The following is an 18,666-nucleotide window of genomic DNA, read 5'->3' on the forward strand; positions in this document are numbered from 1 at the left end:
GACTCTGTATGTCTTCTCATAATTAAGAGCTTTCTGGATAATATGTTTATGGATAAGAGATCCCATACCTGTATGAATAACTGATATTGCTCATCATTCACATCAGATCCTCCCCCAGTGGTGCTTACAATTTAAGTTATCTATCACATTCATACAGCACACTAGGCCAGTTTTAGGTACTTGTCAGTCTGCCTGTATTTTGTAAGTTTGGGAAGAAAATTGAATAAATATTTAAAAATAAAATAAACAGCTACAGGGTGAACATACAAGCACTTTGCAGATGCACAGGTTGGATTTAGCTCAGGACCCCAGTTTTATAAGATAGCACTAATGACTAAACCTATGATGCACTGAATCAGTGGTTGATGGACTTAATATATAATATATTAAGGACATTGAAACATTTTGTGCCTTAAGCTACTAAAATGCCTTACCCTTTTAAACCCCCGCTTAAAGGAGAAGGAAAGGTACCAAAGCAGTTTATTGCCAATAGATTAACCACAACAGTGCAAGCTACACTAGTTATTCTGCGGAATGCTTTACCATACCTGAGTAAACGGCTCTAGACTCTCTCTCTCTGTTTGTTTAGGGTAAGGACACACTGGACGATTTGTCGCCAACGTTTTTAAAAAGCAAATCGCGGCGACATATCGCTCGTTTTGTCTCTGAACAAAACCAAATGAAAGACGCCAGCTCCTGTTCCCACAGCGCGTTTGTGAATCGCCTGTAGCTCCTAAACGCAGAGACCCTTTTCCGAGCGATTTATCAGAAATAGCATGTACTTAGAAAAGCACTGAAATCTCCTAGACACGCACACACATACAGATAAGTAGCAGCAATTGTATTCAAATTACAATGCGAACGCAATGACGCAAGAACGCAAGCACGTAAAGACGCCAGGTTACAGCGGGAAGCACAAACCGTTTCCGGTTTGGGTGGAGCACGTACCGCACAGAGTAATGGGATACAAATCGCTCTGTGCCAAAAGTCGCTGTGAATCGTCTGTTCAAAAAAGACGATCGTCTTGTCGCCGCGATTTACTTTTTTAAAACGTTGGCGACAAATCGTCCAGTGTGTCCTTACCCTTAGGTTAGCTGCTGCCATATTCACCTGGTGTGACATCCTGAGTTTCCCTGCTCAGTCATAGCTCTGGGCTCAGATTACAGCAGAGAGGGGAGGAGGTAGTGGGAGAGGAGCAAACTGAGCATGCTCAAGCCCTGCCCTTGAGGTTTAAGATGAAAACAGGAAGTCTGATACAGAAGCCCATGTGTACACAATAGAAAGAAATGAGTGCTCTGTGTTTCTTTTGACAGAGGGCTCAGAGCAGCATTACATTGAGGGTTTACTGGTGTATTTATATAGACCATTCTGATAAAACTTACTTAATTTTAGCCTTTCCTTCTCCTTTAATGTTTTTAAAAATTAGTGGTGAACACAACTTTCCCTTGTTTGTTATAATTTATACAGGAGCAGTGGCCAGCTCAATCTTGTAGCTCTCCCCAGCTATAGTCAGGTCATCCCACTGGTGGCCAATAAAAGGGCAACCAAGTTTGGGAGTTTTACATTGAAAGCAGCAAGTAATTTATGGGTAAAACTTAGTCCCTGTATAATGAAGCAATAGAATTCTTAATGAATCAGATGCAAGTTAAGTGTAGGAACAGGCCATACCGGGGATGACTTTGACGTAGTTGGCCAGCTTAAATATATTGCAATATATGGACAAACAATCCCTGTTTTGTTTTAAAGGGTAAGGCATTTTTAGTAGCTATTTTTAGTAGCTATATGGTTACTAACTTATATGAGGCTAGACTAGATTTTATCTTGTAGACCCATCCATGTTCTGCATGTAGGATTCACAGGGGTGCTTAGATGTTTAATTGGCATATGTCCTTTATTTTGATCTATGATTCTTTATGCACTGGTTCTTAACATAAAAACATAGTTTACCTGTCTCCTTAAATCCTTTCTCATGCATTGTTTATTTTTCTCTAGATCAATGGACACCAGAACAATCTGTCTAACCATAAACATCTCAGCAAATCATTAGAGCAGGAAATGAAAGCATTTTTAATTGATGAGAAAGAACTTCACTTGTATGATGATTTAACTAAAGTCAACCCTGTAACCACTGCAACAGGTATGACATGTAGGTTTTATTACAATAACATATATATATATATATATATATCTCTAAATAATGATATATATGGTATATTTGAGGCATATACAAAGGTTTTTTTTTTTCTCTGAAAGAAACAGTAGAGTGGATAGGAACAATCTAAGCAGATAATGCAGATTGTGTATTGACATGCCTTGTGTTTTTATTTCAGTGCTGAAATGTCTTCAGGCAAGATATTCTGCAGGTGTGTTCTACACAAATGCTGGGTGCACTGTAGTTGCTGTTAATCCCTTCCAGCCAGTTTATAAACTGTATAGTTCAGAGGTCATGAAGGATTATCACTCAACTTCCAACCCACAGGTAATGACTACATTCCTCTGGCAACCAGCTGCCCACATTCAGTTCATGGCAATAAACTGATATAGTTCTGTAATATGTATGGGGAACAGAGACTGCTCCATAGGTATAATTGTTTTAAGTCCATAAAAGTGGTTTAAAGATGGAGATCACCTTAAAAAAAGGAAACTCACAATCATTGGGGTGTGGCAAAAGTTAAGCACCACCTAGAGATTGTATTTACTTACCTGATACCATGGCAAATAACTTCACTGGCACAGAATTCTTTTCAGGGAGCCCCATGGAGTGATCCTCTTCTTTCCCTGCTACCCAACACATGTGCAGTAGAATGCAAAAACATTTTTTTGGCAAAGTTTGGCTTTCACTCTACTGCACATGAGCACACACGCAATGAAAGAGAAAGCAGAAAGAGGATTGCATTGGTGCTGCCTGAGAAAAACCTTGGGTTGGTGCAGTTAGTTTTCTGCTGATGGGAGCCCTGGTCCAGTTATCGGGTAAGTGAATACAATCACTGTGCCACCCCCAGCAACTGTTGACTTTGATTCACTTTTGAAGTTAACTTTTAGTATGTGATAGAATGGCCAATGCTTAGCAACTTTTGAATTGGTCTTCATTTTATAGTTTTTTAATTATTTGCCTTCTTCTGTATTTTCCAGCTTTTAAATGAGGGTCTTTGATCCGAGCACTCAAAAACAACTTTTTAAAGGGCAACGCCACACAAATATAACCAAGCTTTTCTAATAGTAAACATAATTTCAAGCAACTTTGCGATATACATCAATTAAAAAATGTGCAGACTTTTCATGATTATTAATGGTTTGTAACAGTTCCCTAAGCCTAGCCCCCTGCTCTCCTGTTGATCTGTCTGACTACTGTTACTTTGTATTGGCAGCCATCTGTCCTTAGCCTGCATCCTCCAAATCCAACAATTCCCAGCACACGTGATTTCAATGGAACTTCAAAGTGCAATGCAGTAGTAATTTAGTTCCTGCATGCTGTCTGTAAGCTGTGGAGAAGTTGTTACAATTTGTAACATCAGTGTTTAGTTCCTCCTTCCCTGCCAGGATTTAAAATGATGCAGAAAGAGAAGAACTGTTAAACAGCTGGATATCAGCATAGTAAATGGCATTTATTCATACTTTTTGAAGAAACGGTTAACTGTGATGAGTATATTAGGGGTTTCTGTGTTGTGTGTCTGTTTATCAAATTTTTTTTTGGAAGCCACAATTCCCCTTTAAATTTAACAAAAGTTTTGCTTGACCCATAAAGTGATGCGTAAAGAACTATTTTTTTAGTTTTGCAGTGTAATTATATAATGTTGTGTGCTTTATAGCAAACAATTTACTACATTTTAAACTGTTTTAATTATGGTACATGGTAGAGTTCCATTTTCCTAAAAGATTAATAACACTTGTTATTAGGTTATTAGGTTATTAGGTTGGTGGCATGCTGCCTTTTTGCTTCCAGGAAATCTTGCTATATATACTTATATAAATATTACTTTATATTTCCAATCCTGGGCATGTCTCTGCTGTCTCCTTTATTATTTCTTGACTTTGTATAGGACTTCAATATACCAATAAAGTTGTAGCTGATTTCATGATTTATAAACCAATGACACTTGGCTATTATGTTATTGTTATTCCCTTCTTTTAGGGGTGCAAGCCACATATCTTCACTGTGGCAGAACAAGCATACAGAAATGTGCAGAGCCAAATACAACCAGTGAACCAGTCTATTATTGTTAGTGGAGAAAGTGGTGCTGGAAAGGTAATTCATGCATTTTGATTCAGGTTTTCAAAGAATACTATTTCATTATTAAATACAAATTATGATATCATATATCACTGATCCCACACGTCTGTGTTTATATCTGCAGACTTGGACATCTCGGTGCCTTATGAAGTTCTATGCCACAGTTTCTGCTTCAAGATGCTACATTACCAATGAAATGGTGGAAAGAATCGAGGGCAGGGTGCTTGACTCTAATCCTGTTATGGAAGCATTTGGTAAAAACATAATTTTATGTTATATCTTATATATAATGTCCCTTGAACAGATTTCATTATCATGTTTCTTAAATGCTGTTGAGAATTACAAGTATATAAAATTACACAAAATAAACAGCTGATCTCTTAAAGTGGAAATTTATTACAATAAAATCCTCTAAACTATATTCAATAAATCTGTTTCTTATAAAGTCTTCATTGTTTTCTTACAATATTCAATTTGCATATGTTAATATTTAGTGATGTGAAAAAATATATAAACGCTGGATATGTTAAAAAAACAAATCTACATACAGATGTGTGTATGTATAACTTTGCTAGTTATTAGTTAGACACAAAAGAAAGGAGGTTTCTCCTTTTTACCTGCCGATCTTTTGGACAAGAAAAAATGAAAATCAGCAACGCTATCTTTTAGCTGTTTCCCTTTAATGATAAGAGAATGCCCTTGTATGTACCTGCTTGGCATAACTTGTGAACTGTAAGGTTTTCTCCAGTGCTCAAATTGCATATTATTAAATTAGAGAGTCTAAAGAAGGGTAACTAAGCTGGTAAAGAAAGTCTCCGCTATAATAAAAACAGGCCGGAATTAGTGGCGAGGTCACAAAGGCCCAGGGCGGCAAGATTTTATGTGCAGCATACCACTCAACCATAATCCAAGGTGCACTGGGGACGTGTACTCCTGTACATGCAATCCCGACTGCTCTGACGCATGCAAAATCTCACTCGCAAGGATGAGGGCGGTGCAGTGTGTGTGTGTGTGTGTGTGTATGTGTATATATATATATATATATATATGTGTGTGTGTATGTGTGTGTATGTATTACAATTATTTGCTTAAAATAGGCATCTATGGGATAATTATATATATATATATATATATATATATATATATATATATATATATATATATATATATATATTTATTTATCCCATAGATGCCTATTTTAAGCAAATAATTGTACTTGATTACAACTAAGATAAAAAATAATGCTACTGGGTTTGTTTACTGTTTAAATTACATCTTACTATATTTAAGTTTTGGATATCCAAAGTCCAGAGCATTCTGGATAACAGATCCTGTAACTGTACTTTATCTACTTGTAGGTCCTTCCAGCAGACACAAGGGTATATGTTCAGATTAGACCTAAGAAGATTTTATCATAGTGTTCAAACACCTTTTTTTTTTACAGTGAGAACTTTAAGAGTTTTAGAATTCACTTCCTGAAGTGGTTGTACTAGCAAATAAGTTGTATAATTTTAAAAGGGGTTGGATGGCTTATTAGCAACTTCGAAAATACAGGATTATTGAAAAAAAGTGCTCCTGGTGTAAAGTTGGTCCAGGGATCAGCCTTCCTAAAGTCAGGAATGATTTTTTTTTTCCAGTATAAGGCAAACTTGAGTGGCTTCAGTTTGTGTTTTTTTCATTTCTTTGGATCACGATTGTTTATACAGACGAAGTTACTTTATGTTCATACTGATTGTACTTAATAATATATGTGTTCATCTAGGAAATGCTTGCACTCTGAGAAACAATAACAGTAGTCGCTTTGGGAAGTATATCCAGCTTCAATTAAACAGGTAATGTTTCTGTTTGGATTTTTTTGGGGGTTAGCCTACAGATTGAAATGTAACCTGTTAGTAGCTTAGATATAAGAATAGAGAGGGGATGCACACTCAATAAAGAAAATAATACATAATAGACAAAGGTGGTATTTTAAAATTCTCTTTTATATAGTGTATAGTAAACAAATATACATCAGACAAACTGGTATATTACGTTTAACGTATTCACGTTGGGGTGTTCTCATCATTGGCAAGTGTATCTGCTCCCTGTGGTTTGTCCCTTTTTTGCCTTGATCTTGTAACTTGGTGGTATGTATATATTTGTACTAACATTGTTGTGCATAATATACTAGTTTGTCTGATGTATATCTATTTACTATACACTATATATGAAAGAGAATTTTAAAATACCACCTTTGTGTATTAAGTATTATTTTCTTTATTGAGTGTGCATCCCCTCTCTATTCTTATATATGTTTTTGAGTAACTGAATGTGGGGTTATCCCGGGGTTATTTGCACCTCATATTTCTCAAAAAATAGTTTTTTTCCCTTTCTAATACTGGGAGTGCCCTCCATTAACCTATATTTATAGTAGTTTAGATATGTTCCCATAAAGTAAATCCTTAGTATAATGTGGGCACAGAAGAGCATTGACCATTGTAACTAGTTTAGTAACTCAAGCAGATACAAATATATAACCATACTGATGCATGAGCCTATCATTATTTTTACATCATGTAGAAATTATGATTCACTGAGGCCTATTTATCAAAATGTGAATGTGTGCTTTTTTTTAATATAAAACCTGTAATCTCAATCTCTTAGAAATGTGCATTTGACGTCTACGTGAACTCTCCAGCTTTTAGATGCTGAATTTTTACATTCAAGTTTTTTGCACTTAATGGGGGTCATTTATCAACACTGAGCAAATTTGCCCATGGGCAACCAATCAACTTGCTGCATTTATTGTTCTACTAGTAGCTGGCTTTAAAAAGCTAATCACTGATTGGTTGCTATAGGTAACTGCCCATGGGCAAATTTGCCCAGTGTTGATAAATGAACCCCAATACATCTTGAATATTCCAGTTTCTCTAACCCTAATTCCACTTAACACAAAAACACTCTAATGGCAGTAAAACACTCAAACGTTATTAAATCAAACCAATAAATTTTTACCAGTGTATTACTAAAAAAGAAAAAGTGTCTTTCAACACCGATATCTTTACAGGATTCACTTGGCTATAATAGTTATTTTTCCATTTAAAAAAAATTGGTAAGACAGTAGCATAATGATATAGTGAACGAGGCTGAAACCGACACGCATCCAACAAGTTTTCAAAAGATGTCTTAATAAAATATTTTGCCTTATTTTTGTGTTTTTTGCCAACAGGGCCCAGCAAATTACTGGTGCCTCAATCCAGACATATCTCTTAGAGAAGACTCGGGTTGCTCATCAAGCACCTTTAGAACGGAACTTCCACATATTCTATCAGGTTGGTAGTGCCAAACATCCTATCCTTGCAAAAAAAAAGAAATTAGTATAAAAATTTAACATATTGTATATCTAGTAAGGCCAGGTTCCTTTTTAATACATTATTTTGACGTGGTGGATCAATACTGTTTGGTTGTGTAGGGACCATACCATTCAGATCACTCTGTATGGGGGTCTTAACTGACCTAATGATTTTAAACCTTCACATTGTATTTGCCTTGTACCTGGTTACAGTGAAAGAAGGACCTGTATTTAACTGGTGTGTATTTTTTTCCCTACTCAGAAGCAATGTTCCAATTTTTTGTACCAATGTGATCTAAAGAGATCAAAACTGAAAAATATTGCTCAAAATTATAAGATTGTATCTGTTCTTAAACCAATTGTTCTGGATAAATTGTTGGCTGCAGGGATATTTGGTAATTTGCATGTCTCCAGCCTAAATTCATCACGTGAGGGTTAAAGCCTCTCATTTTTGCTTTAAAGGCAATGATATGTGTGTATACAAATAACTTCTTTTTAAGAACCTTCACTAAACAAATGTTCAACAACATTCAGTTGTAATACAAGGTATAGCCAAGACAGGTTATTTTGCAATATGCTGACATTTTACAGCCATTTTTTTTAAAATATATTTTTTAATGAAAAATGCTCTTTGTTCTTACAGATGTTTAAAGGTGCCAGTAGACTTGAAAGAGAAGAGTGGAATTTACCAGAAAAAGCAAACTTTTCTTGGCTTCCAAATTATGAAAATAATCTGGAGGGTAATCTCATCTGTTTAGTTCTAGTTTATTTCTCTGGTAGATACTTTGTTTTGGTCTATATCATTTACATGGATTTTCCATTTATTTTTTTGGGACACTTACATGAAGTCAGTGTAAGGCACTATGCAAGTCATCCTTTAGATCTTTTTCAATTTTAAGATATTAGTAGTGTTACACTACTGTGTCCTTGCTTCTGACAGAACAGCTTTACTTGCCATGTACACCAGAATCGGATTGTTCAAGGTCACTGCCCCTTACAAATTGTGTGTAAATCAAGTAACATTGTTAAACCAAACCAAACATAAATCAAACACCTTCTGCATGAAGGAATTCTGAGTATATATGCCTGCAAAGCCGGGTTTGCCGAAAGCGTACGGGGTGCCATGGAAAGTGGGGAGCTATTGGATGACGTAGACAGCTTTGAATCTGTTAGGAGATCAAGGCCTTCTTTTACGGAGCAAACCGAGAAGTATCTGTTCTTGTAAGTGAAGTTCAGTTGGAAAGGGAATCCCCATGATTTGTGCTTTTCACAAAACATGTATGGCTATTACCTACTGCCCAGTGTTGGATATGATCTTTTTCCATTTGGTAACTAGAAGTCTCTGTTGCATTTGACCAGGTTCTCTTTAAGACAGAGCTGTTTGCCATTCTTTAAGGCTATTTACTGCAACCTGTGACTACAATGTTAGCTTTCGAGTGGACATGTAGTTGTTTTTTTTGTTCAACGGTTAAATGTTTACAACATGCTAGTTTCATTAAATACTTTCTGAAAGTGACTTCTGAAGTGTCCACATTCCTGTATTTAGTCTGCTTTGATCAAGAGTGTAACACAAATTTCCCTATTTATATACCATGTACATAGACTTTTCTTTTTGTCTTAAATCTATTAGAAGATGACTTTGAAGTGACCAAAAAAGCTATGTTACACCTAGGAATTGATCAGCCAACCCAGAATAATATCTTTAAGGTTAGTGAAAACATCATACATACCTTTTCAGTTGGTCTTATTTTTATGATTTTCATAATTTCTTAATTATTTGGCACCTTCTTCTGCCTTTTTAAAGCTTTCAGGTGGGAGTCACTGACCCCATCAGCCAAAAAGCTACTGCTCTAAAATGTAAATGTTTACTATGACTCTTTATTACTTAACTTTACTTTTCTGTTCAGACCCTCTCCTATACATTTGTTCAGGCTCTCATGCAAACCACTGTCTGGTTGCTATTATAAATAGAACCTTCCAACCATAAGGGTCAGGGCAAACAGACAGATTCGGGGAGATTAGTCGCCCGGCGACAAATCTCCTCTTTTTCAGGGCGACTAATCTCCCTAACTGGCACTCGGAGCGATTCAATTTCCGAAGTCGTCCCGACGTTTCCCTGTCAGGCAAGTTTGGGGAGTTTAGTCACCCCGAGTAGGGGAAAATTTGTTCCGTTTTTTTTAAAAAAAGGAGCGCAATATCGCTCACTGCAGTAGCGATGCAATCCCCCGACCTGCTCCAACGCTAGAAGTGTGGATCTGGAGGGACAGCATAGGGGCTGAAATGCCCTTTATCTTAGCACTGTTATCATATAGTATTTGAGTATTATATTTGTGTCTGTATATTAACTTTTTACAATTCATATTCATCTATTTCCTAGATTTTGTCTGGTCTTCTGCATCTAGGGAATATAAAATTCTCTGACTCTGTGGATGAGAGCCAACCCTGTGAACCATTAAACTACACACAAGGTAGAATAAAGATTGTCACAGTATTCACTCAAGCAGCTTATATTGTGGATAAGTGGGAAGGGGCTGGTGGGGGGGGGAAGCAAGTGGTAAGGAGTTATTATTAACATGTATTAATATAGCGCCAACATATTTCGCAGTGATGTAAAGTAAATGTGTTTATGCAAATAAATCACATGAATTGCACACGTAGAACATATGGAGTTACATACATCACAACCAATACAGGTACAAAGGTGTGGAAGGCCCTGTGCAAAAGAGCTTACGAGCTAAAGGGAAGACACAAGGTGTGGGAGTGAGCAAGATCAGAATGAAGTGGGTGAGAGATGTAGTACTGTATGTGGTATTGCAGTTGGTAGTTAAGCAGAGTGAGGGTAGGCTTCTCTAAATAAGGGCATTTTAAGAGATCTTTTGAAAGCAGAAAGTCGGACAGACCGTGGGAGAGCATTCCAGAGGAGGGGTGCAGCCCTTGCAAAGTCTTGAATGGGAGCATGTGAGGAGGTAATGAGAGAAGAGTTTTAGGGGGGAGCGAGCTGGTGGTGGGGTCCCTGGGCCAGCAGCCCTGGTGGACCTTGGGCTCCCAGTCCAATGCTGCCTTTAATTTAATAAACTATCTTGTTACCATAGTTCCAAACCACAATTCATGTTAAGCAGGAGCTCGATTTTTATTAATAAATATAGTGGTATAGATAGTATTGATTTGACTCTGTTTAACATTTTTCTCTCATTAGTTTATTTATGATAAAAATCTAGTTAGGGTTGCCACCTGTTCTTGAAGAAATACCAGCCTTTCTATATTATTATTTTTCTGCCCTATTAATACCATTGTCATCAAGCATCATTTTTACAAGCAACACTGGTAAAGTACTGGCATGGTGTAGCTCTAATTCTAGATGTCTTTATACCAAGCTGTGTGAAATATAATGTATCTAAAATTCCACTGTACAATAGAAAAGCAGTAAGCAAAACAAGTGCTTAAATATAGCAGGAGAATTTACAGTGATGACACCCTCTTCTCAAGAATTGTAACTGATGTGGATGCACCATCCACAGGATTGTATGTCTTGCTAAGTGATTTTTTTAAAAAAAACTTCAGAGCTAGACCAATCTGAAATATAGTCCTGACACTTTACTGACAACCTGGAAGTCAAGTTTGTCCATGAAGTGTCTTCTGTATATTTGGGGCACTCTAGCTATAAAAATACAACTATTTCAAATAAGCAAAATGCCTTCTCTAGGACACTGAGCCTGGTACATTGGACATGGGTCCTGCATAAGTTAGAGTCCATATTGCAACCATTTTAGTTTTATAGTAATGCCTACACTGAGTATTTGATCACTGAAAATTTCAAGAGGTCGTTATTGGATCAAATGCCTGAAATGGTGGCTAATCTCTTCTCATTATTCTCATATGGGAATATTGCACAATGGAGTGATTATTGCAGGTGAATATAATCATCCTGTATGCCATTGCCTTTGAATGCTGTTTTGTAATAACTGGTTACTGGGGCTGACAGGTACCTGTTTATTTGAAAAGCATATTTACAGTGACAGCAAAAGTTTTCAGAAGGCCACCATGGAAAAAAAAATAATTGCATGTGTTTTGTGGAACCGTTTTAGAATTTGCCAGCATTGCTGCTAACTTACTGAAGATTCCTGTTAGCCACTTGCTGGAGAGGCTGAGCATTCGCACAATAACTGCTGGGAAACAGCAAGTATTTAAGAAGCCATGCAGAAAGTCTGAGTGTGACACAAGGAGGGACTGCTTGGCGAAAACTATTTATGCCAGGTATGTTAAAGACAATGGTGTAGGTGCAGAGGGGAAGCACCGAAAAGTTAGTTAAAACTTTCTTGGACAAGATACTAAGAACAGTAAACCAATTTTAGTGACTCTAGCCACAGGGATAGGATGAAAGTAATGCAAAAATATCCAATGTATGATGCTTTGGACAAATTGTATTAAAAGGAGATTATACAGTGTTTAAATATGCCCTACATGCACTATGGTAAAATATTAAGTTGGCAAGATTACATCATCTATTCGATAATGCTATTGCTATATAAACTCTCCTTTGTTTCCTTTACTACTTTATCTTTGATTCTTATTCTTCTTGTTTTCTTGTCTTTGTTGTGTTTGCAAATCTGCAGATATGGGCCAGTTCAGACATAGCACTATCCATGCTGTTGTTAAGTACTGTGTCAGGGTCTCTATGATAGCATCTAATTGCCTGTATTTTAACTGTATTGCTTGCTATTTTAATCATTTGGGAGCCCATGACAGTTGTCACTCTGAAACGTGGATTACCACTTTTTGCTACTGAAATTGGCCAATAACAGTGTTCACAACACTGATTTTGTGGGAGTTTGCTTTCCCTTTCTGATGCAGCAGTGAAGTTTCTAGTGCCTAGGTGTATCAAGCATCCCCATCCTGGATACCTCAGCTATCTGTGTCCTTAGCTGTGCCTATGTATAACAAAACTGGGTAAATCACCAAAATTCCATAGTTACCCTTATTGCTGCAAATTAGAATTATGTGAAACTGCAGTGCAATTTTGGTCTCCAGTGCTCAAAAGGGACATATTTGAAGTAAGGAAGAAGAGCAACTAAGCTGGTGGATGTTCTCTGTTATGAAAAAAGGCTGGCCAAGTTGGGATTGTGGCATTCAAGAGGGGATATGATAATTAAGTATAAATATATATTCTTTATTCACCAATAGATCTTTACAGCAGGCACAAGATCATCCACTGAAATTCATTTTAAGATGAAATTGAAAGTGAGAGCTTTAGTCAGATACCTTAAATAGCTTCGAGAAAGGGTTGGATGGGCTTTTAGCAAGTGAGAAAATACAGGTATGGGACCTGTTATCCAGAACACTAGGGACCTGGGGCTTTTCCAGATAATAGATCTTTCTGTAATTTGGATCTTTACGCCTTAAGTCTACTAGAAAGTCATGTAAATATCAAATAAACCCAATAGGCTGGTTCTGCTTCCAAAAATGATTAATCTAAGATTGGATCATATACAAGGTACTGTTTTATTACAGAGAAAATTAAATCCTTTTTTAAAGATTTGAATTATTTGGATAAAATGGAGTGTATGAGAGATGGACTTTCCGTAATTCAAAGACTTCAGGATAATGGATTTTCATATAACGGATCCCATACCTGTACAGGGTTACTGAAATTAATGATTAAAGTGGATCCAGGGACAAGTCTTATTTCTGTCTTGGAGCCAACTGGAGATGGCTTCAGATGGCACTAGCAGTTAGGCAGGCTTTTGGACAAACAGGTTAAATTCAATTCATGTATTTTTTTCAACCTGAGTTACTGTGTTAACACTGATGATTCAAAAGAATTTCCTGCAAAATGCACTCAATCATATTGCAGGTGAAAATGGCATGGAAATTGTCCTGTTGTGTTTTTTCAGTTTTTCATGTTTATTGATTCCCAGTTGTTCGCCAGAAATTACAACTTTTTAAATAGTTTTTCGTTTTATCGTTTTTGACCATTTTTATAATATTAAAGTTTTTAGTCTTGTTTCTCATCTTTTTACGTCTGCCTGAATCAACTCTAACGAAAGGGCCCCCAGTTATGTAAAATTTTGTAATCTCATACATTAGTTGATACGTTACTTATCTTCAACTATTCAACTCTTCTGAACATTATTTAGTAAGATCAGCTGTTATAATTCAAACAATAGTTCGGAGGCTGCACCTGGAGTATTTAACTTCTAGACTAAAACACGAGAGAGGAACATGAAAATTGACTTCAATTTAAGAAAAATAGTCATTAATAAAAATTGGTAAACAATGGAAAATTTTCTGCTGTACGGATATGGGATCTGTTATCTGGAAACCTTATTATCAAGAAAGTTCCAAATTACAGAGAGGCCTAGACTCCATTTTATCCAAATAATTAATTTTTAAAAAAAGATTTCCTTTTTCTCTGTAATAATAAAACAGTACCTTGTACTTGATTCAAATGTAAATTATAATTCTTATTTGAATCCAAACCAGCCTATTGGGTTTATTTCATTTTAACATGTTCTAGTAAGTGTAAGGTATGAAGATCAAAATTATGGAAAAAATCTGTTATTCAGAAAACTCCCAGGTCCCGAGTATTCTGGATAACAGGACCCATACATGTACTATATTGTATACAGAAAAATGTGTACCCTGCATATTACTTTTTTAAAAGTTGAAATTTTATATGTCCTACTACCCATTACATTTGCAAAAAAATAGTATTTTTTTTTTCTTTTTAGGTTGTTTGAGTGGTTGGTAACAGTCATAAATGAAAATATTTGTGCAGAGTCCTGCCGGTGGAACAATTTCATTGGTATTATTTTTTTTTTTATAAAATAAATGTGAAAGGTGAAAATTAGTGAAGCATTTTCCTTAAGCTAGAATAAAATATTTATTTCTAAAAATGTATAGTTCAACTGCTTTTACTCAAAGTACCAAAACAATCTTTTAAGTTGTTTCCACATTATTTAAAAGAGAAGAGAGTATGTTATGGTGCTGTAGACCATGGTAAATGACACAAGAAATTCCCTATATAGGCAGGGAAGCTCACCACATAGCCTTCTTAATCAATAACTTGACACGCAAGAGATATTCTACATCACCGGATTTCCAAATCTTGTGCCCCTAGGCTGCCAGCCTACTGCACCCCTCAAACATCTTTCCCCTGCTGTTGCCAGAATACACATGCATGCATACAGTATATAGTATGTGCTTTTTTGTTCACACTTGAGTAGTTCTAGTTCTAGGTTGTTTTTAAAGACTTTAAATTAAATATGTCAATTAAATATGTAAACTCACCATTGATAGAAATGTGAATTTGTATATATTTTTATTTAAAGAATAATCTTCATAATTGTATGTTCCCTAGGTTTATTGGATGTTTATGGATTTGAATCCTTTCCAGAGAATAACCTGGAACAGTTGTGTATCAATTATGCCAACGAGAAACTTCAGCAGCATTTTGTCTCTCATTACTTAAAGTCTCAGCAGGTACCAAAGTCCTGCTGTTTTACCAGTGGGGTTCAAAAACAATACAGAAACCAATTTGTATGTGAAATTAACTATGTTTTAAGCCTACTCAGTCCTATGCTACAGTACTTTCCATTTTTTAATTTATATAAACAGGGCTGTGGAGTCGGTACATAAATCGTTTGACTCCAATTCAGTTTATGGTAGCTCAGACTCCTCTGTTTTTAAAGGAACAGTAACACCTAATACTGAAAGTGTATCAAAGTAATTAAAATATACTATTTCTTTGCACTGGTAAAACTAGCGTGTTTGCTTCAGAAAGACTTCTATAGTTTATATAAATACACGGCTGTAAAACCATGGGGGCAGCCATTCGGGCTGGAAAACAGAAGAAAAGGCACAGGTTACATAGCAGGACAGGTGAATAGATAAAACACCATTGTATTGGACAGGGCATGTCTGTAATGTGCTATGTAACCTTTGCATTTTCTTGACCCTCTGAAAAGAGTCAGAAGAAGAAGGAAAATAATTAAAAACTGTTAAATAAAAACATGAGTGACCATTTTTTTTTTAGAATTAGCAATTCTATTAACCACCCCTTTAAATACAATCCAAAATGAGCTAAAGTATTATTTTTAGAACAGAATTGCTTCTGCCAGATCCACCTTCATATGAGCTCTTAAATCTGATTTGATTATTTTATTATTTTCAGTGCTTGTATACTCCAGATTAAAATTATGTATGAATGTCAGGATGCATAATTGTTCAGATGGACTTCACACTTCATGGAAAACATGTTTTCTTTTAAAATGCAAAATGCTGCTCCAGCAGACTTCTGCGTTGAAATCTGTTTTTCAAAAGAGTAAACTGATTTTTGTATATTTAATTTTGAAATCTGACATGGGGCTAGACATATTGTCAGTTTCCCAGGTGCCCTCAGTTATGAGACCTGTATGCTGATAAACTTTAGTCACTCTTTACTGCTGTACTGCAAATTGGAGTGATATCACCCCCTCCCCGGGCAACCCATCAACAGAAATATATGTGTAACCAGATAATAGCTCCCTGGTAGGTTAAGAACAGCACTCAATAGTAAAAACCCACGTCTCACTGCAACCCCTTCAGTTATCTTGAGTAGGAGAAGAAATAGCCTGCCTGAAAGCAGCTCCCCTGAAGTGCTTGCTCTTTCAGAAAGCACATGACCTGGCAAAATGACCTGAGATGGCTGCATACACACCAATATCACAACTAAAAAAAATATACACTTGGGTTAGTAAAAAAGAAACATTAATATTTTGTTTTAAGTAGACCGTTGTATTGCAAGTCTTTGTCAACTGACCTTTACTATTTACTTTTTTTTGTTCTGCAAACTTTTAATCAGGGGACAGAAGTGTAGATATTTTTTGCCATATTTTCAAGTAGCTAAAATCTAGAGGTTCAAATCTCCTGAATTCTAAATATTCCAACAAGGCATGTCTTAAATCTTTTTGACTGGTGGGTACATCAACATGCATTGTATGCTAGTAAATCCAGGGCTGGAATCTGAAAAATGCTTTTTCTTCTGTGGTCCATACAATGATTTTTGAGACCCCTTTGAGATGTAATGAAGAGCAATAAATTTGGGTTTTGGGGTCCTAGCAATGAATAGATACACATTTACCACCTGTATTCGCCACCTGTATTCGCGGAATGGCTGCCCTGAGTTTGAGACAAAATGGTCTATTAAAGAGTCAGATGCCCTACATGTACCTACAATTTCCCTTGCGGTTTAATTCAGACTGGAAATGTAGAGGAGATGGTCCTCTCCCTCTGTATGTATGTGTTTGTGTAATAAAAAAATCTAGCTGAGCAATTAATCCGGTGGCAATGTTGGGGCTAAGCAAGAAACAAAGAAACCAGAAGCTAATTGCAGTTAAAAAAATAGGTGAGAGAAATAGCTGTGTGTCTCTCATGCCTATCTACTTTCCATAGGATGAGTATGCAGCAGAAGGACTGGAATGGTCATTCATCAGCTACCAGGACAATCAGAGCTGTGTCGATCTTTTAGAAGGAAGTCCCATTAGCATTTTCTCCTTGTTAAATGAGGTGGGCAAGTTATGTGTTCCAGCTCTTTGTTTTTGGCTTTTTTCATCTGTCTTTCCAAATTTTAATTGCTTTAACTTTTGCTTTCCAAAGTTTATTTCATGGAAACAATAGGCTCTTAAATCTGTTAAATTCTGTACTGTCTCTAAAATTATAAACATGCACTGTATTATCCCCCTAACAGCTATTCATCTCACTCTACTAGTGAAATTTTTCGCAGAATTTTGCCGCAAAAATTACGTCCATAATAGGTGAAAAAATTTGTAGTGTGTCAAAAAAAATGTTGTCACCCATAAACTTCAATGCATTTCATGCGAATTTCTGCAAATTTTTGGCAAAGTGGAACGGGTCAGATTGGCCATAACTACTCATTACGGCATTGTGTCAAAAAACATTTTTAAGGAGATTTGGTACAACTAGATTGTCTAGAAAGGGGAGTCCAGACAATGATATATTTGAATTAACTGTTCAGTAAGCTCTTACTCCAACTTCTACATTAAGAAAGGCTGATTGATAAGAAGTGGATACTGAAGAGTAACCTGATTTTTTTTTTTTTAGAAACTGTACAGTATTTTAAATCAGTTATATTAGGAAATTTATTATCATGAAATTTAATAGGCAGATTTGTCAAAATGTAAGATTAGAATTTACCACAGAAAATCTTACACACAACTTATTCATTCCAATGAGATTTTATAATCATTTATCAATGGAGTTTACTGTTTGATAAATATGCTTTTAAAAATCCCATAGGAATGAATAGAAAGTGAGTGAGTTTTTCTGTGGTGAGTTCTAATCTCACACTAGGGGGTTATTTATCAAAGTCCGAATTTATCTCAATATTTTCTGCTACAAACTCCGGTCAAATCCGCTCGGTTTTTTATGGTTATTTATTAATACATTTTCCCGAAAATTTGATTTTTTTTTTTTGATGTGAGCTGGGTTTCGGGCAATACCCAAATTCGTGAAAATCTGATTTTTTTTTTTCCCGCAAAGCAAATTTTCGGGAAAAAAAAATCAGATTTTCACAAATTTGGGTATTGCCCGAAACCCAGCTCACATCAAAAAAATCATTGCGACTTCTACCATTGACTTATATGCAACCTCGACAGGTCTGAGATGCCGGTTTTTCAGATTCTGACTTTTCCGAATCAAGAATTTTTCGTGATTTTTGCATTCGAAGTTTAGTAAATAACCCCCTAGGTTTCTATTGAATGCTTCTTTTCATGATCGTTCCCTTTTTGCAAATTACATTGATATTTAGGCAGGATAATTGTGTCTTCTGGGGTTTCATTTATGCAGGTCTTTATAGTGAAAGTAGCTCATTCCTTATTGTGTATATAGGAAAAATACATGACTGATTTTTATTGCTCTTTCTAGGAATGTCGTCTGAACAGGTCTTTAGATGCTGGACAGCTACAGTCTCGATTAGAAAATGCTCTTTCTAACAACAAATGTATTGGAAGGGACAAATTTAGCAAAAAGCCTAATTTTATTGTATCTCATTATGCTGGTAAAGTGCAATATCAGATTGAAGACATGGCAGAAAAAAACAAGGTTTGTA

The 18,666-nt window shown here is 36.0% G+C and overlaps 1 protein-coding gene across 1 annotated transcript in view; it reads left to right on the top strand.

Annotated features, from left to right (window-relative positions):
* The window catches only part of myo19.S (myosin XIX S homeolog), a 55,259-nt gene that overhangs the window by 7,108 nt on the left and 29,485 nt on the right, over positions 1-18,666 (top strand). The window contains 14 exon segments of the mRNA NM_001095877.1: positions 1,993-2,137; positions 2,331-2,479; positions 4,133-4,246; positions 4,356-4,485; positions 5,994-6,063; positions 7,440-7,542; positions 8,206-8,302; positions 9,193-9,269; positions 9,940-10,030; positions 11,648-11,816; positions 14,291-14,364; positions 14,920-15,041; positions 16,992-17,105; positions 18,483-18,659. Of these exon segments, the coding sequence (NP_001089346.1) occupies positions 1,993-2,137; positions 2,331-2,479; positions 4,133-4,246; positions 4,356-4,485; positions 5,994-6,063; positions 7,440-7,542; positions 8,206-8,302; positions 9,193-9,269; positions 9,940-10,030; positions 11,648-11,816; positions 14,291-14,364; positions 14,920-15,041; positions 16,992-17,105; positions 18,483-18,659 (1,632 nt within the window).

Source organism: Xenopus laevis, chromosome 2S, assembly GCF_017654675.1.
Source record: "Xenopus laevis strain J_2021 chromosome 2S, Xenopus_laevis_v10.1, whole genome shotgun sequence".
Taxonomy (NCBI): Eukaryota; Metazoa; Chordata; class Amphibia; order Anura; family Pipidae; genus Xenopus; species Xenopus laevis.